This window comes from Taudactylus pleione, unplaced genomic scaffold (genome assembly GCF_031769625.1).
Source record: "Taudactylus pleione unplaced genomic scaffold, aTauple2 ptg000238l, whole genome shotgun sequence".
NCBI lineage: Eukaryota > Metazoa > Chordata > Amphibia > Anura > Myobatrachidae > Taudactylus > Taudactylus pleione.
Window position 1 is genome coordinate 6,883,579 of NW_028284640.1, and position 27,298 is coordinate 6,910,876.

General features: G+C 41.7%; 1 protein-coding gene across 2 annotated transcripts in view; it reads left to right on the forward strand.

Moving 5' to 3' along the window:
* EIPR1 (EARP complex and GARP complex interacting protein 1) overlaps positions 1–27,298 on the forward strand; it is a 280,792-nt gene that overhangs the window by 89,214 nt on the left and 164,280 nt on the right. Inside the window, exon 1 of one of the 2 annotated variants that reach the window (XM_088479511.1) lies at positions 19,633–19,831. The exons of the other annotated variant lie outside the window; for it this stretch is intronic. Within the exon in view, the coding sequence (XP_088335637.1) occupies positions 19,645–19,831 (187 nt within the window). The 5' untranslated portion in view covers positions 19,633–19,644. Of the gene's footprint in view, positions 1–19,632; positions 19,832–27,298 lie in introns of those variants that run through there. 2 annotated transcript variants of the gene reach the window in all.

Sequence of the window (27,298 nt, forward strand, 5' to 3'; positions counted from 1 at the left end):
TTAAAACGCCCGTTTTGACCTTTAAGCACGCCTGCGTTCGGATCTCCACTCCCCGTTTTCAAGCACCTTCCCCTGTTACCACCCACATATGCCTCATTCTGTCACTCAAAATAGCAGGCCCTCGCTATATTGCGTACCAACGATTTTCGGCCGCACTGACTGGTTCGTGCATGTGTACTAAAAACCGTACGCATGCGCAGATGTGCGAACATCGCTCGGAACGAGCGTACTGCCGCTAGCGAGTGGCTCTGAATGAGGGCCAATGTGTCAAGGCGAGTCAATGTATCAAAAATCATTAAAATCAAATATAAGAAACAAGGTAGCCTGGAGGCTAAAATGATTGCCTCAATAATGAAACAGTGTATTAATTGTCACATATTAATTCAGCACAAAACAGGATTCAGGATTAATGTACCGGTATTTGTAACGTGGTAGTTAGTAAGTAATGTCCAGAGCTAGATTACATATAACCGGCTATCTGCACAGAACAAACAAGTGTCGTATAGAGTCAGTATAAAAGGTATGTTATACAGATAGAACTGGCTTCCTATTATCCTTAGACCTGGTTATAAACTACGTGCTGCATAAATAGGCTGCTCGTAATAGGACTCACTTATATAGTTATCCGTCAGCTGGGAGCCGGCTCCAGAAGAATAGCTGTATCCCTCGAGCAGAGAAAAATCAGGACGTGACCGTATATAATCCCAGCTGTAGATTGTCTCCAGAGTAAGCCGCAATGTCTCTTAAGCGGCTAGTAGGTACCGGCAATCAGTTATCAGTTATCCGTCAGCTGGGAGCCATCTCCAGAAGAATAGCTGTATCCCTCGAACAGAGAAATATCAGGACGTGACCATATATAATCCCAGCTGTAGATTGTCTCCAGAGTAAGCCGCAATGTCTCTTAAGCGGCTAGTAGGTACCGGCAATCAGTGGAAGCAAGTGGAGCAGTAATGAGCACTCACGTGCAATATGCCGGCTGACAGTTAAATCAGGAGAACGGCAGCGTGGGCGATGAATGAGCGTCCTGCTGACCTTCAGTGGCAAATAAATCACTGCTCATAGGATAATACAGGTCAAGGCAGACAGGGAGCTGAATTCGGTAATACACCGCAGCTTAGGTTTGAAGCGTAGAAGAGAACGTCTGTAGGCAATTAGGATCTCCAGACATACAGGGGAACAGCAACGCGTTTCGACTACCACTGTAGCCTTTTCCATGCCAAGATGTTCCCCAATGTCCATTGTCTAGTTTAAATAACCCCAACATCGATTTGATTGGTCAATCAATTTGATTTGATTTGTTTTAACCCATAGTGGTGTTTTCAGAAAAATTATTTGGCAGGTTTATAATTGGTTATATCTAATTAGAACAATATACATCCTTTGCTATGGGATCTTTCTCCGTTAAATAAACTAATATACATAACTTAATTCACAGATAATAATTATGAAAAACATTAATATATAGAAAATAATTAATAAATTAATCAATAATATTAATATTAAAGATAGACATAACATACGAATCTATAACATATTGCAATGAATAAAAAATCAATATGGTGTCCCAACATAAATATGACTTATTAAGTCAGGGTATTCAACTCTTAATTAATTTGTAATAAATATAAGTATAAGTAAATATAAATAAAAATATGTGAAAGACAGTTAAATAGAAATAACAAGACAAAGAGAAAAAGGTATTTATAATAAAATAAACAATACTGTTAATGATAATAATAATAATAATAATTCTAATGATAGTAATAATAAAAACATTAAGATTATCTCCTCTAATTCAACATAGTACTCATTTAAATAATAAATTACTGTGCATAGAAATATAATAAACATATATATATATATATATATATATATACACATATATCCATATATACACATGCATACCTACACATACATATACATAAATATATGTATATACATACACACAAACGCATACACAGACATACATACACACACCTAAAAATTGCATTATAGGAGAGAATTAACTTATTACCTCGACCCAAGTACCTGATAGACATTTAGAACCTCACATATAGTAGGGTCATTACTAACTCAACCGCTATTCCTAACTAAATGGCTAGACCACATTCATGTTCTCATGTAGACTATTATTAAATTACAGGACAAGCAAATAAGGAAACCAAATACACCCAATATATATATATATATATATATATATATATACACACACCGTGATATATGGATTGAATGACAGAATACCAAAAAATGAAAAGAAAACATATTAAGTGAGAAGACGGCAGTAACACCTGGAGCCGCGAAAGAGAGATGGTATGTGTGTAGGGGATAGGCTGTGACCACTTAATTGACCAGACAGTACATAAGAAGCGGCGACAGTCCATCCTGCACACACACAAAATTGATTAATTATGAAATTCAAGTGCTTCATTGAGACCATCTGGAACGAGTGTTTGAAGTTTAAAAATCCATTTAGATTCTGCTTCACATAATTTCTTATATCTATCGCCACCACTTATGGTGCTGCCAACATGTTCTACCCCTGTGACCCTTAGGCAAGCCGGATTGTTCTGATGAACCTCTGAGAAATTTCTGGAGACACTATGTGTCGCCAGACCTTTAAGGACGTTGAGTCTATGCTCATGAAAACGTTCTTTTAAAGTCCTAGTTGTTCGGCCCACATATTGTGTAGGACAATCACAGTTGAGTACATATACAATATAGGTGGATTCACAATTTCTGTAACTCGTAATGTCGAAAGTAGTATTAGTTGTAACTGATGTACAGTATTTATTTTTATTAATATGCTTGCATGTAAGGCACCTTGTACGGTAACATGGAAAGCAACCAGATGGTTTCGCTGGACCCAAGTATTCATTTTCATATATCTATAATCTTTTCTTATAAAAATACTAAGATTCAAAACACTTTTTAAATTTCTGTTCTTTTTGAAGACAACTGTCGGTTTTGGTGCGATATTATGTGAAAGTATTGGGTCACATAATAAAATTTTATAATTTTTATTAATAATTGTCTTAATCCTTTTAGATTTGTTGTTGAATTGGGAAATAAACAATAAGGACGTGTCTTTCTTCATATGTTTAGTATTGGATTCTGAAGTTGAAGAGATATTAGCTGTATTAACCAAGGTATCAGTAGATTCAATCGGATTGCTAACAGAAAGGGTATTCACTAAAGGCTTGGATCCATGGGTAGTTTCAGCATGGATTTTGGCATTCTCTATCAGATCAAGGGGATATCCTCTCACTAGAAAATTATCTTTTAATTTATAGGCATGCAGATGAAAATCCTTGTCTCTCGTGCAGTTATGCCTGACTCTCCCCATTTGGCTCTTAGGAATATTTTCAATCCATGGACGATAATGTCCGCTTTTATAGTGGAGATAAGAGCTAGTGTCTACATGTTTGGTATAGAGAGTCGAGATGATTCTATCATCTGCAGTTGATAACGTTACATCTAGAAAATCAATCGAATTATGACTAAAGTGCGAAGTGAACCATAAATTAGAAGTGTTAGTGTTCAAATAAGTAGTGAAATTAGTGGCAGAAAAGATATCCCCATCCCAGATAAAAAATAAGTAATCTATGTAACGGCCATAGAACACCAGATTCACTCCGGCCAAACCATTCCATATGTATTGATCCTCAAATATGCCCATATAAATATTGGCGAAGCTCGGAGCGAATCTGGTGCCCATGGCCGTCCCGTGAATCTGCAAGTAGTAAGTGGAGTCAAAAACAAAATAATTATGTGTCAAAATAAATCGAATACAGTTCACCAAAAAATCCCGTTGATCATATGAGATATCTTCATCTTTATCTAACATTTTTCCAACTGCCATTATCCCTGCCTCATGCGGAATATTGGTGTAAAGAGCCTGGACGTCCAGGGTGAAAAAGGAATACCCTGGACGCCAGGAAATGGTGCTCAGTTTAGTAAGTATATCCGAAGTATCTCGAATATGTGATTTCTGTGTAGTGACATATTTTTGCAAAAAGTGATCAACAAAAAACGATAAATTAGAAGAAAGTGAATTAATACCTGAAATAATAGGACGCCCTGGTGGAGAAATCAAAGACTTGTGAATTTTAGGTAAATAATAAAACACCGGTATAATAGGGTGATTAATAAACAAAAAGTGAAATTCATCTTTATTTATAAGATTTTTTTCTCTTGCATCATCTAATAAAGTTTTGAGTTCTTTCTGAAAAAATAGCGTTGGGTCGACCTTCAAGATCTGATAGAAATGTATGTTCTGAAGTTGATTCAAAGCCTCCTTGATATAATCTTCAGTATTTAAGATGACGACCCCACCGCCCTTGTCGGCGGATTTGATGGTAATGGAGCCGTCATCTTGAAGGGTCCTAAGAGCAAGCCTCTCACCGTGTGACAAATTTCTTAGACCTAAGTCTCTATTAGGGTTAGAATTACAAAGATTTTGGAATTCTTTAAACGTGTTTTTATAAAATAATTGTATATTTGAACTTTTATGGCTGAGTGGGTAGAAGTTAGATTTATTTTTAAATTTGGTTCTATCTACAGACGTAGAGGAACCTTTTAAATCAAACATTAGAATTTCTTGTTCTTCTAACTCTCCCTCAGCCTGTAATAGTTCTGTAATAGTTCTAAAGTACACTGCCTGGGCATAGGTTTGTGGACACAAGTGTTTTGCCTATTTTGAACACCAATTGCTAATGGATGCATGACGCTAAACATTCCATACAATTTCCTTAGCAGTACTGAAGAGTTCAGTGACTTTCAATTTAAGCTGAGTGACATTGTACGTAAAGTATGTCAGATGATGTCTGTCCATCTAGAGCGCGCAACCCGCTCCGGTGACAGTGGCAGGTGTAGAGTTTGACCGGGGCGGTATACATGTCAAACTGTAATGCAGGTGTCCTAAGGTGAGCTCATGGCATACAGAAACCTCCTGTGGAGCATTATTTTATATATCTGTCCTTCTAGAGCTGGCCTGGTCAACTTTTAGTGCTGTTATTGTCAAGTAAAAGTGTCTGAGAATCTACAGCTTAGCCACAAAGCGGTGGTCCACACTGGCTCACAGTATGGGACCGCCGAGTGCTGAAGCACATAGAGATTGTCTGGAGTGACAAATCACACGTTACCATCTGGTGGTCAGATGGACAAATCTGGGTTTGGTGGATTACTTGAGAATACTTTTTCCCAAATGCGTACTACCAACTATGTAGTTTAGTGGAGATGAATAATGGGTCTGATTTTCGGGAATTAGCTTGCGACCCTTTGTTCCAGTGAAAGAAAGTCTTAATGTTACAGTATACAGTGGCATTATAGATAATAGTGTGATTCAAATTTTGTGGCAACAGTTTGGGAAAGCCCTACCCTATTTGACCATGACCCCATGCCCAAAGAGAGGCCATCAAGAAAAGGTTTGCCAAGTTTGGTGTGGAAGATCTTAAGTGACATTACTATGGCTCCTGTGGTTAAATAACTGCAAATCCCCATAGCCATGTATCCCTATCTAGTGGAAAACCTTCTCAGAAGTGTGGAGGATGTTACAGCAACTACATATTAATGCTCGTGGTTTTAGAATGAGATGTTCAATGAGTACTTAAGCGTGTGGTTTCCGGGTGTCCACACAGGTATATTTGTGCTTGCTATGTATGTGGCAACCTTAGACAGGGCTTACAATGGCCCCCAAAACAGCGGTTAGGTCTGAGACCATTGCCTTGCTGCTTAATTAAAATATTTGGTGTGCTGTCTGGCAGTATATCTTCAGATGGACAATTTCAGCGTGCACCTGATTTCTTTAATCAATGTTAGCGGTATATTTAGTGCGGGTGTTAGAAGGGGGTTTTCATATTCTAGCTGTTATCTTCTAGAAGGTGCTAGATAAATGATAAGTAGAATCTGATTGGTTGCTATGGGCAACACCTCCACTTCTAAAACCCTGCACTTTAGTAAATATACCCCTAAGTGTTGTGCAAACCTTATTGAACTGCTTAGTGTGTATATGTTGTACCATAGAATCATAGCTAGAGTTGGGTATTTATATGCAGTTACAGTAGCAATAAAGGTTTGCATGTTTCATCTGCAAAGTAAAGTCTTAAAAGTCCTGCCTCAGCCACATTACTGAGCAGCATTAATTGACCATCATTGTAAAATCTCTGTTGGACAGATTGTGCACTCCGTCGATTGTGACTGTATCAATATAGTGTGTAATGGTGAAGCACAAAAGATTGTATGGCTGGAACTTTACATAGCTACAGAAAGACCCGTTTTGCTGCAGAAGTCTTAAATAAATAGCACATACTGACAAAGAGGGACAACCTGCGTGGGTGGTGTCTACAAACCCACTCATCTCCTGGGAATGGGAATGGTTCACAACAGGATTAGGCAACCTGCTGTGCTCCAGCTTCAGTGGAACTACACATCCCAGCATGCCCTGCTACAGTTTTGCAGTCAGGGCATTCTAAAACTCTGGCAGGGCATGCCGGGATGTGTAGTTCCTCAGCAGCTGGAGTGCCACGTACTGCCTACCCCTGGTCCAGAAGTTGATCTTAACTGGCACATATGTGCATCAGTGGGAGACCTGCTGTAGCTGATACCAGTTCTGAGCCCTCTTGGCATCTTGTCTGCATTTTATTCTATGAATTCAGCTCACGTCTGGCAGTGATTTAGCACAATCTTAAAAGCCAAATTTTGAGTACCCCTGGGACTCTTAATCTCTTTAGTGCCCTGAGATTAGATATTAACATTTCTGCTATGACTTTTTTTTTCCTTACAACATCCTTCCATAGCTTTACTTTAATATGCCGCTACAATTTCCAATATATGAGATTCTGTTTTAGCTCTTAATGGTTTTGTATCCATTTCTTTCCAATAAGGTTATATGAGCACATAAGAATACCCACAGAATAATGACTAGGAAAGTACCTGTGTAGACAAGATGCGAGATGGCCACAGTGCAGCGCGGGAGAAGTTTTGTGACAGATGAGGTCAATTTTGCCAACAGCCTGAAAGAATATTTCACCTCAGTATTCATGAGGCAGGCAGGATTTAATATCCCACTGACTAGGATAAATTATTCAGTCGAGGAAGGTGAAATGCCAAAAGGACTGTAGATCATTCCAGGACAGAGTAGTTAGGAAATTAAACAATGAGAAGCAGACAATGCCTGAAACCAGGAGAACCAGAAATATGTCACAGATGTTACAATGTGATCACCTGTCGCACATTACCCACAATCTTGTTGCAAAACTTTCCTACAACTTCCTGCATACTGTTTTCTTTTTTTTTTATTCTATTTTACCCTACATTAGTTTGTTATATAGTATTTTGGCATTATGTGTGCATATGTTTGTAAGTGTATGTATGTATGTATGTATATATGTGTATATATATATATATATATATATATATATATATATATATATATATATATAGATTCAGGGCCTGATTCACTACCGTTCGCAACTGTGAATGCAATAGCCACTACGCATGCAGTTCAACTGCGAAAGTATGCTAATCCATTGCGAACGCTATGCCGCTGCAGCACTACATAAGGACGCCCACTTTACCTTACGCACATCCGTAATGTTTAGCAAGACTGCAAAACCATCGGTACAGTTGAGTATCATCGCAGCCTCACGCATATTTTGCACAAGCTCTGACCTTACTCAGAAATTGCTAACTTCCTCGCCCGCTGTGAGTACTCAAGCTACGTATGGCAATGCAGTGGATAATTTAATGCACGCCCCTGCAACGGCGTTCAAATGCACTGGCACGCCTGCATTTCCCCGACCACCCTCCCATCACAACCCACAAATGGAACTTCCTGTCAATTACTCTGTGATGGGTCCGCGTAGTCAGTGGCCGGTTCGCGCACTTCGATGCATGCGCAGTACGGAACAATCGGCCGATTGCGGGTGTGATCGCACTCGCAATCGGTAATGAATCAGGCCCTCAGTTTGGAATTCATTTTTTTTGGTCAGTGTAGGCATGCATGTTCTGTTTATTTTAATATTTATGTGATTTCGATAAGTGTTTCTCAGGATGCATAAACAGTCTAAGGGGGGGGGGGATTCAATTAGCCGCAAGCCTCGTCGTGGCTCAATGAAGCGCGGCTATATGCAGTAGCTCCGGACTCGCTACCGATGGCTTGCGAGCGACAGGCTGGCGACCGCTGTTCTAGTGAATTTGTAGACTGCAGTCTCATAAATAAAATGGCTGTTTTTACTGCAGGATGCTCTTTCAAAGCAAAAAATGTTTGATCTCACATTGTTTCTCAACAGAATGGGCCAAGCCAGAGGGAGTAGGGGTTGGGGTGCAGGGGTAGCATCCGCTTCCACTGTTGAGGAAATCTTATAAACATTGTCTACCTGAGAGGGGCGCCAGTCAGTGCAGGGCCGTCTGGATGCTGCCTGATATTTTTATTTTTTTTTGCTGAATTTGGAGACAATGAAAAGGTGCATTTATAATGGGTGGGCCCTTAGGTCCAGAGAGACCCCACAATGCACCCAGAGCAAGCTACAAATGTGTCCTCATACAGTATTGCTGCAGTCGTGCCAAGTAGCCCCTCTCAGCGCATCAGGTGCCATATGACTCTGCTTGCGCCGAGCCCCTTTTTAGCCCAAAAATGCATCTTCCAGATGTGTCCTACTACATCTTTGCTCCATACGCAATGTAGAGCGCCCTGCTAATCGCGCTGTGACGTATTGAGGTGCATCGTAACAAATTTGAAGTGCTGGAAATGCTGGAGAGTGTAATACATCTTTCTGTCCACCAAATATCGCGTGCGTAAAACAAAGAAAATGCAATGTCTATAGTACCTCCTGCTGATTGGCTGGGTGAACTTGTAATTTGGTACGCTATAGTTGTCATGGATAGAGAGCTTTAATTGAGCGTGTAATAAAGAATTAAATCATTCGGTATGCGAGTCCTGAGTACACGTTTGAAAAACAATTTATAAAGGTGTTGTGCCATCATTATTACAGTATATTATACTAGACACACGTATCAGAACAATAAAACCTCATTTTGTAAAAGTCAGTCTGTGCGACTTGTGCCGTGCACATTGTTCTGCTATGATGTGTGGCACTCACACAGTGATAACATGCCTTAGAAATGAACAGTTGGGTTTGAAGGGCACTGTATAAAACCATCACTCAACTACAAGTCTCAGCCCAGAAAGAGGTGTCTCTGGATTACAAACTGAGCATGCGTTTTAGGCTGCACCCTATGTGTCTTCACTGTGTGTATGCTGCACATCACTGCTACATCTACAGTGCTGCAATGACCGCCACTTAGTTATGTGTTCTGATAAGCCTCTAGGTCCTAGCGGCACAGCATTGCCTTAAGTGTGCGGCAGCTTGTAATTCAAAGATACCTCTTTCTGGGCTGAGACTTGTAGTTCAGTGATGGTTTTATACCCCGCTGCTCAGACCCCACTACTAATTTGTAAGACATGCCATCACTGTGTTAGCGCCGCACACCACTGACCGGCACTTACTGATGTGTATTGATTAGCAACACAGCAGTACCAACATTGCCGCAAGTGTACTGCATAAAACGCACGGCCAGTTTGTAATCCAGAGACACCTCTTTCTGAGCTGTAGTTCAGTGATGATTTCATACAGCGCTGCTAAAATCCCACTACTAATTTCTAAGAGATGCCATCACTCCCAAACTTGCCGTAATCGCACAGTCATTCTTTCATAAAATAGCCCGCCGTGCAGAATTACTACAGTACTGTATACTGTATTAAATACACTCTTTACACTATGCAGTACTGTATGTGATTGACCCGCCTGTCAGGGCTTACTGTATTGTTGTATTCTGTAATGCCATATCCATCCACTGCTGTATTATTCAACACTGTAGTTTTACTCAGTGGAGCACTGGCCACCCAACGGTGAAGCTCTGTATTGCATGCCTTGGATATTGTCAAGTCTCAATGCGCCTTACCGCGCCACGCCGCAAAATTCTCATGCCGCGACTTAGAAGCCTGTATGGCACGACTTGAGCAACAACGTAAGAGACACATCAGGTGACTGCACTGTTTCATTTGATATGTGACTCATTTATAGTGTGCAACTGAGTCTGTATCTGTACAGAATCGGTATGATTTACCGCCGGACCCATGCCCGGTGGTTGGAATCCCAACAGCGGCATCCCGGCAGAGGAGGAAATCCCCATCGTGCAAGGTAAGTATTGTCTAAACTAATTCTACCCCCAGTCCTAACCCTCCATTAGAGGTGCCCAACCCTGACCTTCCCCCCCAGTGCCTAGTCCTAATCCCCCCTCTAAGTGCCTAAACCTAACCTCCCCCTTCCCCGACGCCTAAACCTAAGTCCCATGGGGGAGTACCTAACCCTAACCTTCCCCCCGAGGGTGCCTAACCCTAACCCTCCCTCCCCCTAGCCTAACACTAACCTCCCGGGGGGGGGGTGCCTAACCCTAAATCTCAAACCGGGAGCCCCTAACCTAACCCTCCCCCCCTGCGGCTGTCCGCACTAGGCGCCCGGCACCACTTCAATTTGGATGCCGGGCGCGGTCTCCCGGCGTCGGTAAAATGACAGGCGTCTAGATTTAGGTGCCTGTCATTTAACCCTCGCCAGCAGTCGGGAAGCCGGCTGTCGGGATTAGGTCCGCCGGCTTCCCGACCGCATACCATCTGTACAGTATATGCAAGTTCCTTTTGTGCTTTGTATACAGACAGTCGCACACATATATACAAGTGTTGCATATCAAATTAATCAGTGCAGTCTTTTAGGTGCGTCTTAGACACATTACATTGCGACTAAAGCGCATTTCAGTGCAAACAAAACCAGTAGAATTGCACAGGTCCTGGCTGCTCTCTCACACCATGTCTCTCGCGCCGTATGGCACATTGAGGTTAGGTGTATGAGGACACATCTGTACCTCCCTGATATAGTGTTGCTGGTGGCGCTATCTTCCCAGGGATATTTTCAGAAAGATAGCGCCATGCAGTGAAAGCAAAGACTTTGGTACTATGCTAGAGCCTTTGCAAGTGGAACATGCTTATTGCTAATAATGGTCAGGTACACACACATTGATGACAGAATACACCTCCTGATGTTCCAAAGCAAGAAAAAAAAAGTTTTTTTGACTTGGTCACCCACGCCAGCTACCAGTACTGCCTACCCTTTCTACGAAACCTGCTGGGACATATAGCCGGAGCATTTTTGGGGTTTTGGTTCAGTACTTTCACTCGCAATATTATTTAAACAGATTGTATAGCAAGTGCACTCTATAAGCTTCAGTATGTGAAATATACAGTTAAATACGCTGCAGTCAAAAAAATGGGGTTGGCAAGACTGAGTTGAGGGGGAAGAAGGACAAACGTCGACAAGGATCAGAATTCTCAAACATTGAGAAATGTACACGTTAGAATGTCTGTCTGAAAAGGAGATCACGACTGACATATCCACTGGAGATCTTTGAACATATTGTCAAGCCGATAGACAAAGGAGAACCCATAGATATAATTTAAGTCGATTTTTGAAAAGCATTTGATATAATGAGCTGCACAAAGGGCTCATCTACAAAGTCAATAGCTGGAATGGAGGAAATTTGGCACGGGAACAAAGAATATTTGACATGGAAAAAGGGTGTTGAATGTAAAGTTAAAGATTTTTACAGGTTTTTGTATTATTTTATCCACTTTTATGATACTTACCCACTGTGCTGAGGTATGTAGAAGTAACAAGCCATAGGCACTACTGTTAGCAATATGGATGATCTTGGTAACTAAATTTACAGAACATAACTGATCCTTTTGGTTTTTAAATCTCTTAATACCCAAATCTGAATATATTGTAGCGCACTGTTGGAATTTCATCTTCAAATCTAGCAGTATATAATTACATTACAGCGCTAGAATTTCTTCCCTGGAAAAACAATGTCAGGACTTCATTCAAACCTGTTCCCCAATTAATGGGAATTCAGATTGCCTGGATCATAGAGATGTCATCTCCTGTTGAGAAGCAGAAATTAATGATAGTAGGAGTGTAGAATATTTTAGCAAGACTTGGATTTCATGGCTGTCGTTGGAGGTTAATATGTATAGGTTCTGTATTTGCTCTTGTTTCGGGTTGATTGAACATAACTCATTAAAGGTTCACACACTTTTTAAGATTTAATCAAAGAATTACTGTTCGCCCATTGAAGTCTTGTAATGCCTCTCGGCAATCTATTCAAGCACATACCTAAACTCTGCATGTCGTCTATCAATACCATCATTATTGTTTCTTTTTCTCCTGTATTATCTCTTGTATTAATATAGGTAGCCTTATTGTGTGGCACAAAATGTGCATATGCCAGATAATGCGCTTATGTCAATCAATCGGTCAAATAGAGCACGTGCTGTAACCCATGGCAACCAAGATAATAGCTTTTATTGGTCAAGCCACTCTACACCAGAGGTTTCTAAACTCAGTGCTCAAGGCACCCTAACAGGTTTTAAGGATATCCATGCTTGACCATAGGTGATGAATTAGTACCTCAGTCAATTTGATTAACCACCTGTGCTCAACCATGGATATCTCTGAACTGTGGTGCCTTGAGGACTGTGTTTGGGAACCTCTGCTCTAGACCATTAAAAGCTGTGATCAGATTGTTTGATATGACTTACAGCACATCACTGTTCCTTCAATCATGTTATTCAGTAAGACTTTGAGCCTCATGCCTCAATGATGTCATTGGTTCCTAGTTCGTTTATATACTAGATTATCATGCATCTTAGTTCAGCATTAAATTGTTGCTTCTGCTCATAAAAGCCGCAGGTACTGTCACATATGTTGGGCATACACTGCCAGATAAAATGCTTGTCAGACCAACAGACATTTTATCTGACAGCCTGTCACCCTGCAGATATCACGGGCATACACTGTGAGATATCTCACAGTGTTATTGGCCCCGATATCTGCGCTCCGCCCCCAGGGAGGAGACCTCTCCCCGTTCCTTTTATGGGAAGGAACAGGGAAAATGTCTGTCTGTCGGCCGCTGCTAGGCCTTCTTTGCCCGATGCGGCCGACATTTAACATATAAAATATCGTATCGGACAGGCATGCTGGACAATCTGGCATGCCTGCACGATCGATATTTTACCCTCGGTCACCCTCACACACAGTGCAATTATCGGGTGTATCCGCTGATATCTGGCGGATCGCTCCGATAAATGTATAGTGTATGCCCATCATTACACATCTACATTTTAAAGTGCAATTTTTCATTAATATTGAAAGCATAAAGTGCGATGTGTGGATCAGATAATACAAACTCTGCCTTAAATCATTCTGAACTGTATTATTAGATGGCAAATTTCAAAACTTCTTAAACAATTTGAGTTTTAGGGTTTGTGTTATTTTAATTGTAAAATGTTGGCCGATGATTTTTTTGACTCTTAACATTTATTTTTCCCCCTTATCCTGCTGCTCTGCCTATTGGTCTTATCGGCTAAATTAAACCTGCTGCATATGTACAGTATTAGGCTTTCAAAACAAGAATGCTCCTTTTCACTGGAACGTCCAGTAATGATAAAAAATAAATCACATTAATGTTTTTCACTTTCGGTAATGATTTTGGATAATGAGTGCAGCTGCACTGTGTAGAAAAGCCTTGCACCTAGTATATACTTCTGTCCCCTTTGCTCAGATGCTTCTGCTGCAGACCTTTTGAGCTACTGTACAGGTAGGTCATCACTAATTAATGGTAGCACAGCTGCATTTTGCTTTGCAGCTACTTAATGTTGTTTATTTTTGACAGTTCTGCCCCCTTCATATGATCATTAGCTTTTCCGCTGTACTGAGAACTTTTATCTCTTGTCTAAAGTGTTCTATTCCCTGCTAGTTTTACAATAACTGCATAATATTGTGTCCAAAGTAGAGTTCTCTCCAGTTCATCAGAGGCAGCTCGGGTTAAGACATCTGGGTCACCGCTGTTGTTTAAGCTTGGAACATTTATCCACGTACTAATCCAGTTTAAGAACTGCTCACTTACTGTCTTTAATTGTGCTTGAATCTAATCTGATCCTTTGTTAACTGAGGCATCAAAAGAGATTTTATATGATTTAAAAGAAAACATGCCCTAAATCGAACCAGAATTGGTGCCGATAGTTTTCCAGTATTTTGTACTGTGTCCTTATAGCCTGCAGACATATAGACTAGAATACAAAGGCTATGATTGTAAATTGTTATAGAATAGTTCAGTAGTCATTACTATTGAACAAACCGCATGTTTGCATAACAGTTACTTGATTTGTTTGCATCAAGTTGCATGTGAGCATAGGCCCACCGTTTATTTGTACTGGATGCTTTTCCAGGCAGTCACTGCTGCGTCCAGAACACAAGCTGCATTATTTCAATAGCCTGTTCATTTCAGTATGGTTTCCAGGATGTCTGTTAGATGTAGAGGCACAATGCACTGTTTTATTTAATGTACAGAGATTCTCCCAAATTCTTCAACCAGGACCATCGCTAGACACCCTGGGCTGTATCTCAGGTGGAAAACAAGCATGGGGCTCTGCTAGGGTGGAAACCAGTCCCAGGCTTGAGAGTCTGGTCTGGTTCCCACTTTTGTTAGGGAAGCCTAGAGAGTGTGGTGCCTTTGTCAAAGTTTGCACCAGCTGATCAGTGTCATGCTAGAGCCTCTATAGGGTTAGAGGGATTGCAATAACAGTTTAATATTAAACACCGCCCATTCCTTAAAGCTTACGAGCCTACTTTTAACAGATACAGCTGATTGGAGCTTGGCTGAAGCATTGAACAGGTTTTCTTTCCTTAAAAGTCTGTAATACTTCATTCTCCGAAAAAGTGGCCAAATGGTTAGAATACAGTAGCTTTAGTAGTAGTTGTTCCACAAAGACAGCAAAAAAAAATTCCATCCTGCCCCCAAGTAGAGTTCCCACAACGCTCATAATAAACTCAAACTAACAATAAACTAAACAAAACAAAACCATCTCATCTACAACTCCCATAACATAGCAAAAGAATCAAACTCATTTTATTCTTTTATACCTGGATGCCTTCAAACTGGATACTGGCAAACTAAATATCCACCATGAACCAATACCTGCTCTTGTATTGGCTGACCTGGTTATTCCAGTCAACTTTCTGAACGCGCAGCAACCTGGGTTACTGTGCTGTGTGAAAGGGCCAGATTGAAGTAAGCCGTGTCGAGCCGACATTTCAACCCTGGTAGCGACCCGGGCCATGTTCACAGCATAGGAAGAGCTGGCTCCTTGATATTATCTCATCTCCAAGCACCGGCTTAGCACATGATGGTGGTGGTATCGTCGTCGACCCGGCAATAAGCCGGGTCGGGCTGCAGGTCTGAAAGGGGCCTCAGCCTGGACGCACCTAGGATGGACCTGTGTACAAAATCCCGGATGCGACCCGGCATTCCAATGTGAAAGGGGTATTAAAGAGACTTCCCAGGCATTAGAGCCTAAACTCGTTTCCAACCCTAGCTTATATGGTTTCCCAGCTCACTATTGCTATATATTCTGTGATGTCTTTGTTCAATTAGGTTCTATTTGATAACAATTAAAGGAATTGGAAATGATGTGCTTACAGCTGCAAAAGTTGGGACAGTACACTACCCACTTGAAAATAGAAACTAAAACCAAAGTCACTGAAATCAAGATATGCTTTTTGTAGCAGATATGGAAAATCTCATTGCCAACAGTGTCCTAGAGCAAAGAGGTCACAGATTCCATTTTCGCAGAAGGAAAGTGCATTGTACAGAATATAAGAGAGACTTTAATAGCAACAGGTACCTGATGTCATCAGTTATGTGTCCTTGACATACAACAGTGTTATGCGATGATGACGTCTGATTCAGTCTATGGTGCTCTGGCACAGAAGACTAGTCACCTTGGATATGACAGTGTCCAAAAGCCAATAGGATGGTAACAGGAATATCCATGACTGATACAGAAAAGCACATGTGTGAAAGCTGTATAACAAGAAAGCAAATCCATTGCCCATTTCCAAAATCAACAAGCAGAGCTGAAGCACCCCTGGAGTTGGCACATACAGATGTTTGTGGTCCATTGGTAGTTAAATTAAGAAGTGGATACCGATACTTCATAATGTTCATAGATGATTTAACAAGAATGACTTATTTATTTAATCAAAGAAAAGAGTGAAGTGATAAAGAAAAGTTCTTGAGGTCTGTCACTGGAGGAGAATATCTGAACAAAGATGTGGAATTCTTCCTAAAGATGCATGGAGTTCAGCATCAATTGACCATTGCCTTCACCGCAAAAACATTTTTATAATTGAGCGCGCAAAACGCACATTAGTGGAGAGAGCTAGAGGTATGCTGAAAGATGCCAGCCTAAACAAAGGTTTTTGTCCACAGCAGTTTATCTTAAAATTGTTCTCCCACAATTGCCTTAAAAGACAAAACACCAAATGGAAGTGTGGTCAGGAAGAAAACCTAGTGTTTAACAGCTCAGAGTTTTTGGGAGTACGGCCTATGTACATATGCCCAAGAAAACAGAGTAAGTTGACTCAAAGTCCATGAAGTGCATCATGCTTGGTTTTTGCTATGAGAGTAAAGGATATAGACTATGAAATCCAAATACTAGAAAGCTTGTCAAGTCAAGGGATGTTAAATTCCAAGAAACCTTACCACTTAAAGAAAAGCTGGAGTTGAAAATGCAGAAGACGTATGTGTCATTGGATATGACAGCAGGTGGATACCTATCTGAACCACAGGGTACCAGTGTGGACATCCAACCACAGACTTCTGAGAGATCAAACAGAGATACTATGTGATATTTGCAAATATTGCGCTCAGTGAACCTCAGATTTTCCTACAGGTAAAGTCAAGGGATGACTGGTGTGAGTGGAAATCCAAAATACCCAAATAGACTTTGAGTGAGTTGAATCTCATTAGCAAGGAAGAGCATGATAACAGTTGTGAAGATAGAGACTGTTAATATGATTCAGTCAGTGAGAAGGATCTTACTGATGTCCTTACCAAGAAATGTGGACTATAATTATATGAAATATTGATCTATTCCTGCTTGTCTAACCCTTATTTATTTACAGGTTGCTGCTTTAATGCTTGAGGTAACAAATTGTTTGTGTAACATGGAGAATCTCGCAGCGAGGGGGGTGTTGAAGTATGGAATTCGCTACTGATGGTCACCAAACGGTGACCAAAAAGATGGTCGCCGTTTGGTCTTCTGCACATGCTTGGCCCTATCTTGTCACTGTGTAAGAGTGCCGCACTGGGACACAAACATGTCCCACTTAGCTCCACTGAGACCATCGATATATCCACCAGATACTTGCTACCACCGCTTGTATATGCACTGATACTCACGTGCATCACCGACTTGTGCTCGCCAAATAGTACGCATATATTCAACAACAAAAAACAAAGCATTGGGGCAGATGCAGATCTGAGTGTAATTCTATTTGCAGAGCGTGTCTTGCGTGTTTTCATGTTGTGCAAGCTCTGGAACCAAACGTATGCCACTACATGCGATGCAGTCTTGTACATAATTCAGTAGCATCTCCATTTGCCACTGAGGAGGCATAATTGGGCTATAACTGTCATTGTTGAGTGAGGGTGTGTTGACTGAACTGTGGGCTATGTAGATTTGTGCATACATGTAAATGTTTGTTTTCATACGGATCATTTGCAACAAGGATGGGGCTGGACTTAAGGTGGGTACACACCTGACAGATATATCTGCAGATGATGGTCGTTCATACACACTGAACGACCATCATCTGCATGCTTCAGCAGTTCGGGCCGGACTGGGGGCAAGTAGGGGATGTGGCCTAATCGTGGGAGGCATGGCCACACCCCCTTCGGGTTAAAAAAAACACATGCGGCTCAGTGTGCCCCTCAGCCCGGCGCACAGCCAGTGGAGGGCGTGATCAGCGTGATCGCTCCCCCGTTTGGCATAGGAGACTGCTCGGGCTGCTGCTTTGGCAGCCTCGGACAGTCTCCCAGTGCAGCCTAGCACACAGAAGCATGTGCTGGGCTGCTGTGGATGGGGAGCTGTGCCAGACCCAGGTAAGAAGTACCTGCTCGCGGCTCCCCACCCCCTCTCTGCACCCCTGTGTACGGGTGATCGGCTGATCGCACGTACACACTTGCCGATGGACAGATATGTATGCAGATATATCTGTTCATTGGTTGTGCAGCACAGCCAATGTGATATGTCTGTGAGCGACGTTGTTCACAGACATATCGTCTGTACACACTGGCCAACGGAGGCACGATATATTGGGCGATCAATTGATCGGCCAATATATATCGCCCAGTGTGTACCCAGCATTAGAACACACCGATGTTCATAGTGCTTATGGATAGGTTCGGTCCAACCCTGCACACAGACTAATACACACATTTTGTTCTTTGGATACAACGTGGGAGCCATTGCACCCGAATTGCTTTCAACTCTGTATGGGCCCCATAGCATACACAGGAATCATGCTTTCATGGCCAGAGGAAGAATGTAAACTCTTTTGGGAGCAAACTAAAAAGCTATATCCGTTTTGAATCTGTACTGTACATCAAACCAAAAAGTGGAACCAGTTTGGAAAACAGAGAGAAAAATTAAATGGGTTCAGTAGAGTGACCAGCTGTGGGGTATTACAAAAACTAAATACAGTTGTGTTAACATTTAGAGCCGTAACTAGACTTTTTTGGTGCCCTGCGCCAGAAAGAGCATTGGCACCCCTCTTATTTTTCAAATAGGGACATAACGCACTTGAAAAAGGGCCATGGCCTCATGGGGAAGGGCCAGAGAAGAGAGAGGGCAGGTCAGGAGATGCTGGGGATAAATAAGAGGAAGCTACAAGTGAGCATGATAATAAACAGAAAATTGACAGGCCCAAACAGCTCCCCCTGCCCTGTGGTGCCCTCTGCCATGGCACAGGTCGCTCCACCCTAGTTACGGCCCTGTCAACATTATATGAGCCAAATTTGAAAACTAATTGTCACGGTCAATAATGCATGTTACTTTGCTGTTACTTCATCTCTCAACCAATGCAGCAAGGTCTCTCTCCGGTTTCACTGGACAAATAAGGTTTCCTGATCAGAAATTCTTATTCTTAATAGTTAAAAAAAAATAAAAAAAACGGTAAAGTTTGCTAAGTGTTTGCTGACTTAACTATTGCTAAAACTATTTACTGCACATGTAGCAAAGACCAGTCCACTGTCTGTTCTTGTGAGTCAGCCTTTTGCTCCAGGCCTGCGTCTCATTCCTAAATACACACAGACTTGACGTATGAAACTCATGGTTGGAAGTACAAGATAATGTGTATTAGCAGCAGCGCGTAAATATTGCCCCCCCCCCCCCCCCCCCTCCGCACCAAACTTAATCCACATAAAATCCCAGTTGCAAAATTTCCTCTGCTACAAATTCTCAACATCTCATTTTAGTGATTTTTGTGTTTTGCTGATGAGAACGGAAAAAAAACCCCATCAAGCAATCATGAAATCCTTTGCATTTTGCTATTTCAATCCGTCAGGCGTGGGGTTTGCTGCTCGTTACAAGAAAGGGGGGGGGGAGGGAGATAATAAGCCCCTTGGTTTGTCAATGGAAAAGAAAGAGCTTTTTAAAGCTGGCTGCCTGTTCCAGTCACACAGGGAGCATTAATGGGCACCAGCTGTGTTGCAGCTATAGCATCTCCAGCACTTCAGCTCCTCACAGCGAGATGCCGTGTGGCGGTGGCGCAGAAGTACCTCCTGTGCTGTATCAGGAAGTATACACTTCACTTGTCGTTCCCTGGGCAACAGATTAACCGCAGCCAGCTGGCCACGCACTGCCTCAGCAGATCAAAGAGTAAGCTCTGCTCCTCACGGCTCCAGCGTGCATGTCTGCAGGCACTAGGACGTAGGAAGCAATGCAAGTTGAATTTCAAGGTTACAGGGTGGGAGGGTGGGTAAGGGGAAAAACGTTTGGCCGCACAATAGTCAATACATTTCTAGCTAGTGAGAATCCTCTATCTCTGTGCCATCATTGCAATCCTTTTCATCTTTCTGTACGTACAACGAATCAGCACCTGACACACAGTCACGAAGTTACAGCTGCATCTGAAATGACACATACCTGTATTTAAGCTGCTCTCACAAGGGTATGTCTGAGATACCCATAAATTACCAGCTGTAGCTCATAACCTTGACTCAAGCACAAAGACAGCCATCCTTAATAACCATCTATCCTATGGCGAAAATATCCCCTCTGTGCACGTGCCATACATCCTTCAATGAGGCTTGTCCTGCGCTGAGCATAATTGTGCAGGTTCATCCGGGGCGGCAGCAAAGGACTGCTAATGAGCACACACAGGCTCCAGCTTGCTTTGTGTTAGTGTATTAGCAAAGCTACATTTAATACCAGTAGGTGTAGGAGAGTGAAAGAGAAGGCGTGGAAGGATTGTGGGGAATGCTATGAGTGAACAAGTGAATTAACCATTAGGAATACATAACCTTTTTTGTTTAGTGTATGTACTGTCCACATCTGACAGATGGGGCAACACATTCCTATGCCACGTGACTGCTACATCCTTACTAATTGAATAAGGACATCCAACGTTTATATTCCATGTGCCAGATGGGCTGCATGAGTGTTGAATTTCAATAGTTATTTGCTGTATTGAAAGATGCAATATCTTAATATGCAGATTACACACATAAGAAGTCGCTTACAAAGCGCAAAAGTTTACTGTACAGTGCAAAACCTGCTTGGGGACCTTTTATTTGTGCAAATGCACCTAGAATTAGTGTCAAGACGTAGTGGGTTTACAGAGCATTACTTGCTGTTTTGTAATGGCTATTTCCACTGCACCAATACTGTAGGTCAGGATTTCTTTAATCGTGCACAGGGGAGTAATTCTATTTTACTGAATCAGTTATTATTTCGACTGTCTCCACAGATAAGAAGCCTGAAAACATTAGCTGTTAGGGCACTTGAGAACTGGAGTGAAGACCCACTTCCCCACACAATGGAGATTTTCCCACATTCATGCAAACCCAACAGCAGTTTTGTGTAGGGATTGCACTATTAGCAGAGTAATATACAGCCATGGCCAAAAATTTTGAGAATGACACAAGTATTGGTTTTCACAAAGTTTGCTGCTTCAGTGTTTTTAGACCTTTTTGTCAGATATTATTATGCAATACTGAAGTAAAATTACAAGCATTTCATTAGTGTCAAATGCTTTTACTGTCAATTACATTAAAATTTTGCAGAGTCAATATTTGCAGTGTTGACCCTTCTTTTTCAAGACCTCTGCAATTCGCCTTCGCATGCTGTCAATCAACTTCTGGGCCACATACTGACTGATGGCCGCCCATTCTTGCCTAATCAATGCTTTGAGTTTGTCAGAATTTGTGGGTTTTTGTTTGTCCACCCGCCTCTTGAGGATTGACCACAAGTTCTCAATGGGATTAAGGTCTGGGAAGTTTCCTGGCCATGGACCCAAAATTTTGATGTTTTGTTCCCCGAGTCACTTAGTTATCACTTTTGCCTTATGGCAAGGTGGTGCTCCACCATGCTGGAAACGGTATTGTTCGTCACCAAACTGTACTTGGATGGTTGGGAGAGGTTGCTCTTGGAGGATGTTTTGGTACCATTCTTTATTTATGGCTGTGTTCTTAAGCAAAATTGTGAGTGATCCCACACAACCCCACACATGAATGGTCTCAGGATGCTTTACTGTTGGCATGACACAGGACGAAGACTTTTGGAGGATGGCCTGGTGTCAGGAAGGGCAGCAAAGAAGCCACTTCTCTCCAGGAAAAACATCACGGACAGACTGATATTCTGCAAAAGGTACAGGGATTGGACTGCTGAGGACTGAGGTAAAGTTATTTTCTCTGAATCCCCTTTGAGATTGTTTGGGGCATCTGGAAAAACACTTGTCCGGAGAAGGAAAGGTGAGCGCTACCATCAGTCCTGTGTCATGCCAACAGTAAAGCATGCTGAGATCATTCATGTGTGTGGTTGCTTCTCAGCCAAAGGAGTGGGATCAAGTCACAATTTTGCCTAAGAACACAGCCATGAATAAAGAATGGTACCAAACCATCCTCCAAGAGCAACTTCTCCCAACCATCCAAGAACAGTTTGGTGATGAACAATGCCTTTTCCAGCATGATGGAGCATCTTGCCATAAGGCAAAAGTGATAACTAAGTGACTCAGGGAACAAAACATCAAAATTTTGGGTCCATGGCCAGGAAACTCCCTAGACCTTAATCCCATTGAGAACTTGTGGTCAATCCTCTAGAGGCAGGTGGACAAACAAAAACCTACAAATTCTGACAAACTCAAAGCATTGATTAGGCAAGAATGGGCGGCCATCAGTCAGTATGTGGCCCAGAAGTTGATAGACAGCATGCCAGGGTGAATTGCAAAGGTCTTGAAAAAGAAGGGTCAACACTGCAGATATTGATTGTTTGCATAAACTTAATGTAATTGTCAATAAAAGCCTTTCACACTTTTGAAATGTTTGTAATTTTACTTCAGTATACCATAGTAACATCTGACAAAAAGGTCTAAAAACACTGAAGCCGCAAACTTTGTGAAAACCAATACTTGTGTCATTCTCAAAACTTTTGGCCATGGCTGTGTACAGCATGCTGGTGTTGATATATATATAATTCAAAGTGGAATGTGCTGGGGACAGTAGTTCTCCAGATGAGTAGGTGCACCAGGGTATATTAAATCTGGCTAGACTGTAAGTAATGTTGATTAAATATATAACGCAGTAGTTGGTGCTGGTGGAAATTAGTCCACACATGGTATGCTTAAGCAGTTCTTAGATCTTTTACATAATGTAGAACAACAGGTAGCATATGACACATGGAATGTAACAAGGGTAGGTATAATATACTGTTTGTGGCAGCCAGGAGCTCAGGGTATTGGTGGATGTTATAATGCGCCGGGGGAGTGATCACAGTACTGACACCAGTGGAAAGTAGCACTGGTGGTATAGTGTACTTGCGGGCATATAGCGGGGCCTTGCAGGCTCTTAGGTGGTGAGAGTCTTTTGGTTCGACCTGTGCTCATGGACGCTGTCACTGCGCAAGTCAGACCTCTCTTAGATGAGCTGGCAGGTCCTAGCGACCGCTGGCTCTGTCCTACCTGTACAGTGCTGGAGAGAGGCAGCACAGGAGCACACTTCATATAACAGTTCCCCCTTCGCTCAAGACCGCCATCATCACAGGCACAACATTAGCATTATGTCACACTTGATATCTCTTCCCTGCAATGGAAGACATGGAGGGTTAAGCTGGCCACACATCTAAAGATTATCTGTCCAACCAGCCAACTAGTTGATTGGTTGGAATGAAAATCGGGTAACGTATGGGAGTAAATGACAATCATCAATTTCCTCCCAAACGCCGGAAACTGGACAAAAACTGTTGTTTGAACAAATTGTTTGGATCAAACATTTAACTAACTTGTCTGACGACCATTTTCATCTGTTTTCTGGCATTTAGGAGCAAATAGCTGATCATCAGTTACTCCCATTCCATACCAGATTTTCATTCCAACCAGTCAACTAGTTGGCTGGTTGGATGAAAGTTGGTCTAGTGTGTGGCCAGCTTGAGGCAAAGACATTTTGCAAAATAAAACATCAACATTCTGAATATGTTATAGTCCACATTCCAGCAAAAGAAAAAATTTGAGCGTAAGAAATCAGACATTTGCTCAGTAATTCCCTGGAAACATAAACTGGATATACAATGCTTGATACACACTTTTCAGGTACTTCTCCTGGAAATCAGGATCAGTCGTAGACTTCCAATCTTGCCAATCATTGGCAGGGCCGGATTAAGGTCTGTGGGGGCCCCTATCAATAAATATATATATGCTCACACTATATATTTTTTATATATATATATATATATATATATAAATTGTAAATTTTGGTTCAGTGCGTTTGCTTAATTAAATACGTGTGTGTATATATATATATATATATATATATATATATATATATATACACACACACACACATCTCTTCCCCCTATAAAGACAAGTTATATCTATAACCAGATCTATATAGATCTACACTATATATATATTATTGCAATATTTTGGAACCAACATTCCCTATGTTCAAAGGAGTTGCAGTTTGAAAAGCATGTGAGTGCCGAGTTTGTATGATATTTTTTATGTAGATGGTGTGGTCACATGCCAAGGGCACCCCAGATGGTTGAGTGCCGTGGATTAAGCCTGCCGTGTATATATATATATATATATATATATATAGTAATAATCTACATAGATCTATATAAATAAAATCAGGTGACACGACTACCTGCCTCTCTAGCTCTTTCTCCCAGGGCAGGCAGGGCCGCAGGGAACACACACAGTGAAAAATCACTGTCACTTGCGGCAGGCTGGCAGCGGCTGCCTAGACAGCCGCTGAGGAACGGATGACGATGAGTGAAAATGCGCCTTGGGCTTCTCACTCACGTCGTCGCAGCAGCATCACAGGCTCACAGTCATTGTCTCGCGAGACCCCGGCTGTGGAGGAGTTCCTCGGTGGCACTGTAAGAAACAGCTGAGCCGCCGAATGTACTGTAGGTAATGCAGTGAAGGAAATCAGCAGCGATTTGAATGTAAATTTAGTGGGGGAAGTGTGCCAGTGTGTGGGGGCCTTCTAAGTGTGGGGGCCCCGGTACCACCGCCCCTTCCGCCCCGCCTATAATCCGGCCCTGATCATAGGTTGGTTTTGGAACTTAAAGTCTCTAATACATCAAACAAGTCTAGGTTGTATATTTACTAAAGTGAGAGCTTTTAGAAGTGGAGATGTTGCCCATAGGAACCAATCAGATTTTACTTCACATTGATCTAGCTCCTTCTAGAAAATAATAGCTAGAATCTGATTGGTTGCTATGGGCAACACTTTTAAAAACCTGCTGTTTAGTAAATATACCCCCTAGAGTTTTCCCCTTGTTGCTCCTCATGGAAATTTTGTTCCTCAAATGGTTGTTTACTTTAGTTATGTTACTGTTCCCAGGAACGCTTTCAGCTGCAGGCATATCCAGCGACACAGGTCCCTGCGGCTGTACGACATCCCTGTTAACACTAACTGAAGTAGTCTCATGATACACAACGTCTCGTATAAGTTTTCTGTTGTTAAATTACCAAAGATTGTAACCTTTGCTCTGATGACAGTATCCAAGCATGATGCATTCAATGCTCTACTTCCAAAATACACGTAGATGGCTGATATGTGGCTTTTTACCATTCCACTCTTCCAATGGTGTCAGCTCCTTGACTGCCACTGTAGGCGATCACTTCTTAATGTACATGGCTGTTCTTTCTGCATCAGCCCAAATCATTTAGCATAGCTCTCTCAACTATTGGTCTGTTAGCTCTTTCAATGACACCATTTTGTTCTGGTGTATAGGCAATAGTTCCCTATTCTCATATTCTCCACTATTCTCAGATCTTAGAACTTTCAGCTTCTGGTCTATTTGGTTTTCACCGAGATTCTTGTACACTTTGACCCTACTTATTTCTTGGCTTTTGTTTCTAAAGAAGTGTCATCTGTGCAGCATCGTCAATGAGTGTCATGAATTATATCGCCTGCCATTCATTGGTTCAACCTCCATTGGTCCACACACGTCTATGCACTAAATCCAGTGGCACTTGTGCTCTGGCTGCGAACTTGGTAAAGGTACAACGTGTTGACTTACCCTTCACATAGCTCTAACATGCTGGTCTTGCAGGACTGTCCTTTGACATCCCTGTCAGTATACCACTCTGATACTTCTTTACTCCATCGTAGCCTACTGTAGATGCCCCAACTGCCTGCGCCACATTTCCATTGATTGGGTGTATTCCTCAGCAACCATTGCACGGATGGAGGAGCACACGCCTTCCAACATTCATAAGAAAGGAAGGGTAAGTGCACATCTGCTGGCTGGACTATCTAGATGCACCAGCACAAACCCAAGGTGATTTACAGGGTGCTCTTCAAGTGTGCTTTATAAATGCCACTGCTGTCACACCTGTTGGGTTCTAAACCAAAATTCATAACGTACAAATCTGATCATTTATGCATTAAATTAATAATGCGTTTAATATGTGGGAATGGTTTGGCATGCATATTATAAGGTATTTGTGTGTTTTAGGTTGCTCCTTGAAATTTCTGCACTCAAGGATACTTCTTAAAACACCAGCATTTAATTTTATATATATATATTCCGAAATTGTCCCGCACTCTCAACTCAGAAATAGACAACGATGGGGTGCTTCCAAGGATCAATTGATCCCCACATACACGCTTGAATTTCCAACCAATCCATATGGTCCGCCAGCAATAAACCTAGATTTTTTTTTGCTTGGAGAAAGCAAGATCCATTGCTTCTGTGGAATCTAGTGCAGCCAAGAGTACTTCCAAAAAAGACTCTCGCCTTATATACATTACTACCTTTGATGGCAATGCTAAGACTACGCAGAAATCTTTGAAGAAGTATTGGCCTATTGTCACAAGTGATCAAATGTTACCCTTTCAAAAAATGTCACCTCCCATGATGGCATATAAAAGAGGACCAAATTTGAGATAGTTGCTAATGCGACCCACCGTGTATCCCGGTAAACAAAGTGAGATATCAGACATCATGTTGAAAAGACCTGGGAGCTACTCGTGCGGCAATTGTGTAACCTGTGCCTCCATGGTTGTGGGACCCACGTTCTCGCATCCTCACTCCGGTCGAAAAATCAAAATCAAGTACAGACTACATTGTGCTCTAGATTATTTAATATACATCCTAATATGTCCGTGCGGTCTATATTATGTACTGTAGGACTGACTGCCAGGAGGTTTAGAGACCGAATGGCGAACCACAGAGCATCTATTCGAGCAGCTCTTTTAACTGGATCTAGCGATAAGCCTAGTGGCCAGGCATTTTATAGAAAAGGGACATCAAGCAGCTTCATTAAGATGCAAACTTATTGATTGGATACCACCCAAACAGGGTAGGGATAGGCTGGTCACATTAAAAAGACGTGAAAGCTTTTGGATTTATGAGCTGGACACAGTTATGCCCAGAGGATTAAACGAATGCAACCCATTGAATGTATTTCTTTAATTGCACATATGTAATTAGCCCGGATGTGTGGTTTGAAAATCATACTCTCGTCCTGAGCTGGTATGTTGTAATAGATGCACCATTTCAGTTTAGTGCACATAAATAATAATATGCAGATAATAATATATACTGTGTGTGCACTCGTGCCATTTATATGTTTATTTAATGGTTTGTCATAAATTGTATAAAATATCTGAAATA